The following is a 5,004-nucleotide window of genomic DNA, read 5'->3' on the forward strand; positions in this document are numbered from 1 at the left end:
TTATTACATTCATGGTTTTATCACTCCAATAAATTGTTATCGACGATTCTACGGTGTAGCGCAAGTCGAACAAACAAATAGAGTAGATTACCGAAATCCTTGAACTAGGAGTTGCGGCAAGTGTATGATGACATGATCAGCGGCACTCTGTCAGTAGAAGAGTAACAAGGTTGAAGTGAGTTTTTGTTATTGAACAGTATGTTGGAAAAATGTTGGATCTTTTACAATAAGAAGAAAATATGATCGGGAGTATTAAAATATGATTGAATATAGAAATTCCCCGCCGACAACTTACAGTGAACGGTTTATAAACATACAGTGAACGTTATCAGCACAATTGCCATTACGTGGCCTTTGAGTTTCCGATTCCACTTCAAGGAATTAGTGTTCCACTCTGCCTTAGCTTGCTCTCCAATTGAAACAGCGGATGCTGCAGCTATTCGATGGCGCCTTAATCAGCGGAACCGAAACGATAAGTTTGTTCGTTTCCGTGAATTGTGCCATAGTTACAGTTAACAACTATAGTTAGCCTTCAACTATACAGCGATAACAAAGAAATGCAAAGTGATACTGCGTTGACTGCGTTTTAAAAATTGCATGCGCCTGTCGGTGCATTGGCAACTTTCATTCGGTTCAGTCTGGCGAATAGTAGCAATCCTGTTGAACTTACAGAAAGTGAAGTGAAACAAAAATGTGCTCAATGAAGAAATTTAGCTTGTGCATTGTGCTCATGTGCATTAGCCAAGGGAAAGCGTAGGTGAAACCTTTATTGCTGTCGTTCTCGTTGTCTAAAGTGTATTTTCGTTTGTACAGCGTATTGATCATGGGGCCAAACACAATACGACCCAATCGAGACTACACATTGGTAGTCAGTAACATTTTTGGTGAAAATAAAAACAATTGTTCGTTAAACGTACGCTTGGAAGGAATAGGTACAAACGGTAGTTCCCCGATAATCCTCACAAAATATGAGACCGTGCTGCCTTATACTAATAAAATGATAACGTTTAAAGTGAGTTTTACTTTTTGTGGTACTTTTTAGCAAATACTCTTAAATTTATAATTAATTTTACACAGGTACCAAGTCTCCCATTAGGCGTCCATTACTCTGTAATAATCGAAGGAAAACAACCTTCCACCAGTGCCATCGTTAACATTCATCAGAAATTTGAGCTTAATTATCGAAGATCGTCTGTGATAGGTTTTATACAGTTCAATAAGCCTGTCTTCAGACCGGATGAAACTCTAAAGTTCCGTGTCGTCGTGGTCGATCTCGATCTAAAGCCACGTGAAACAACGGTGTCTGTGTTCGTGAGTGAACCCTTTGGCAATTATTTTCGAAAATGGACCAACATCAGCCTTAACCAAGGAGTATTTGAAGACCAAATCAAAATACCCACAATGCCGGTGATGGGAGCATATAAAATTGAAGCAATGGCAAAGGACGAATATTTGACATTGAAAACATTCGAAGTGAAGGATTATGAGTTGTTTTCAATTTATTTGCATATCTATCCGACAGTGGTGCCACTTGTAGAGCATCAGGCGCTCGATCTTACTGTAACAGTCAAAAACGATTTGGGAATACCGGTCAGTGGTACACTGCAGATTGACCTCTACTTCGACGATGGAAAGCAGGATTCGACCTGGAAATTGGAAGTGAATGGAATACGCCAAGTTTATCTTCATTTTTCTGAAAAGCTGGTTGTTGACTATCCTACGCATGTTGTGCTGCTGAAAGTCATCTTTACCGAGCAATACACAAGTAATGGCCAGCTGAACGGACAAAGCACAGCGACAAACGATGGATGGAATTTTCTTACTGACTAATCTTCGGTGCTTCATGTTTTCAGATCGCACAACTGTTAAAGATCAGAGGATAACGGTGTACAAATATAAATACAAAGTGACGCACCGCTCAAGACTCACTTACCGTCCGGGAACGCCATTCACCGCGACTCTGGAAGTCACTGATCTTAACAATAAACCAGCAAATAACGTTACCTTGCTTGTAGCAATTGGTGGTGCGGAGGGATTAATTGTTCAAAATTATACAAGTAATATGACCGGATATATGAATATCTTCATGCACACCAACGAATCCACGAGTATAGATTATTTGCAAGTAAGCTAGTTAGTGAATGCATAAAAAAACATTTACAATTGAAATCTCCAATATTATCAGGTATTTGAAGGCGATCATAAGAAGTTGACCAAAACGATTTATGAGCTAGAAAGTGCTTCAGATATGTTCATCGAAGTAAAGCTTCTAACACGGTATGCAATCATCGATACGAAACAAATCGATCCATCTAAAACTTGCTGCTGATTATCTTATCGTTGCAGCGTCAAATTTAATAGAATGGTCAAGTTAATGGTGATATGTTCGCACCGTATGACCATTCTCCTGTACTACGTAATTTGCAAAGGAAACATTGTTGATGCTGGATTCTTCAGACCAAACCGCATGAATAGATATCCTTTTCAAGTGTTGATGTCTTCAAGGCTTATGCCTCATTCAAGAATCATTGTCGCTTCCATTGTGAACAATAAGATGATACTAGCCACCGTTGATGTATCCGTCAAGGAGCTTGGCAACCCTGTAATGATAAAACACCGAAGACATGATGATACAAGGTGCCAATAATGTAGTTCTAACTGTTCCATATAATTGCAGCTTGAGATGAAGATCGAAGAGAACATCAGCGAAGATGGTGTGGATCCCGGGGACGAAATTGAGCTAGCTATTCGAGGCCGTCCAGGATCGTTCGTCGCGTTGACAGCATATGACCAACGTTTGTTCCAGCAACATAAGAATCACGATATTTTCCTAGTCGATATTTGGAAAAACTTTATAATGTTTCATAACATTGTTTTTGTTAACGCTGCTGGCATCATATCGGTAAGTGTGTTTGCATTTTTAAAGCACCGTTTCCCTAATTTGTTTGATTGAAAATTTCGTAACAGAACGCGGGACTATTTGTTTGGACTTTTGATGAATCAATCACAATACCAGGCAAGTGGGAATGCACGCTTGGCACTCGCGGTTTCTATAATAAGTAATCTTACATTCTTTTAGAGCGTAATCAGTATAAAGCCCGTGGTATTTATCCGGATGAGCCTCGCTATGGCATGCCCGAACCCTACAGGACCGAATTTAGGGAATCGTGGTTGTGGCAAAACGTAACTATTCCTCCCTCTGGACGAATTGGGCTTGTAGTGAAAGTGCCTCATTCAACAACCTCCTGGTGTATAACTGGCTTCTCCATGCACCCTGAATATGGTCTGGCAAGCGTCAACAAACCGATTCGGTTCCCGTCCTTAAAAATTTTCTTTATTTTGGATCGTTTGCCAAAATTCATCAAACGGGGTGAGACGGTATCGTTGTATTTCACGCTGTTCAGTGCCCTTAAAGAGGTCTTTCAGGCCAATGTCACGATGTTTAACGCAAAGAGTCAATTGGAGTTCGCTAATGGTCCTGCAGAAGGTAAATGAGCCAACGAATTATTGTGCGCATCTTGGCAGTGGTTTGTTGAACGTATTTCTTTTTAATTTCAATCGTGACAGGATCGCAAATTATGGCCGTACCTCCGAATTCGTCTACAACAGTATCGTTTGTAGTAAAACCAATGAAGTTGGGTGAGTTGGAGATCCGATTAAATGCATCCATCATGCAAGGCGTTATCTCGGATAGCTTCAGGAAAATCATTACCGTGTTTCCGGAGGATATATGGCTTTTAGGATCGAAACACCTACGATACGGAAATGGTACTTATTCTAACAAATCGTTCGATATACCACTTCTTATTGAAAGAAACGTAAAGAAGGGTTGTTTGCAAATTGATTTAATTGTTGAACGTGAGTTCTCAGAACATTTTCCAATTGACTGATAATGACTAATGAATATTTACTTATATTTTTAGCCGAACCAATGTACTCGTTTCGTGAATCGAACGATTTAAATGTGTCGCTCACTTATGGAGATATGGAACAAATGATACATTTAAATTTATTCGAAGACGACGATATAACAAAAAACATCACAATGAATTCCGTACTAGATAACAACAGGCATTTTTATGTGACCGTCACCGGTTTCGGTAAGGGAATCATTCAACTCAACTGGCAGGTGAAATCGTGCAATAGTTTCATCTTAGAAATGACCAAACAACCGACTGCTAATAAGTTGCTGAAGCAGCTTCAAATTTGTTGCAGCTACATTCCAGAGATAGTTAATCAGCATTCAAACGACACTTTGGTTGAAGTAAGCATACCGATAGGCTACGCAATGGATAGCCATAGTGTACTGAAGAATGCAAGTACCAATCCCATCAATGTAAGCATTCAGTGTAGATTTTAATAGTGGCATCGGCAATTTATGTAAGAACCATCTTCTTATTTTAAAACTTGCAGAAAATTGAGTTACTGCACGATGGAACAACTCTAAAGGTGTATTACAACAGAATGGGAGTCGAGACGACTTGCTTCAGTGTTTTCGCATACAAAAGGTTTGGCATGCCGGTAAAACGTCCATCGTACATCAGGGTGCAGGACTCCCGTAGACCAGGTAACAGCGCAATAGCCATATCGTTAAACGGTGGATAATGCTTTCATATTTTTTCATTCTCGGTAGAGTTAAACGCGATGAAGTTGTTTGAATTCCACAAAGATCTAGATTAATACTGTCGTATCTTGAGTTGACGTTTATTTTTATTAGTATACAAAACTGCAATCGTCTTAATGTATGTGTCTCCAGTAGAAGCGTAAAATATTAAAACATTATTTTAATGACATTAAGAGCTCTCTGTCAGCAATGTCCTCAGGGCAGTTTCTAAATTTCACTCTCGGCACTGTCCTTCGAGCCTTCGATACGTTCTATTTAAAAAAAACCCAAAGAAATCCAACTTATCAAATCGATCCGAAAGATACACTTCCGTGTAGACATTCGCTGACGATCGTAAATTGCGCCAAACAATTCACTTAACCCGTGTGTGATTGCGTGTG

At 39.5% G+C, this 5,004-nt stretch overlaps 1 protein-coding gene across 1 annotated transcript; it reads left to right on the forward strand.

Annotated features, from left to right (window-relative positions):
* The first annotated feature begins 691 nt into the window (after positions 1–691).
* LOC126576407 (CD109 antigen-like) lies at positions 692–4,680 on the forward strand. The gene is made up of 13 exons (XM_050237668.1): positions 692–753; positions 814–1,012; positions 1,078–1,765; positions 1,854–2,125; positions 2,186–2,277; positions 2,347–2,602; positions 2,678–2,902; positions 2,968–3,016; positions 3,080–3,487; positions 3,568–3,858; positions 3,924–4,336; positions 4,414–4,567; positions 4,634–4,680. The coding sequence occupies exons 1-13, from the start codon at positions 692–694 to the stop codon at positions 4,678–4,680; spliced, it is 3,156 nt and encodes a 1,051-aa protein (XP_050093625.1).
* The last annotated feature ends 324 nt before the right edge of the window (positions 4,681–5,004 follow it).

The sequence above is a fragment of the Anopheles aquasalis genome, chromosome 3 (assembly GCF_943734665.1).
Source record: "Anopheles aquasalis chromosome 3, idAnoAquaMG_Q_19, whole genome shotgun sequence".
Lineage (NCBI taxonomy): Eukaryota > Metazoa > Arthropoda > Insecta > Diptera > Culicidae > Anopheles > Anopheles aquasalis.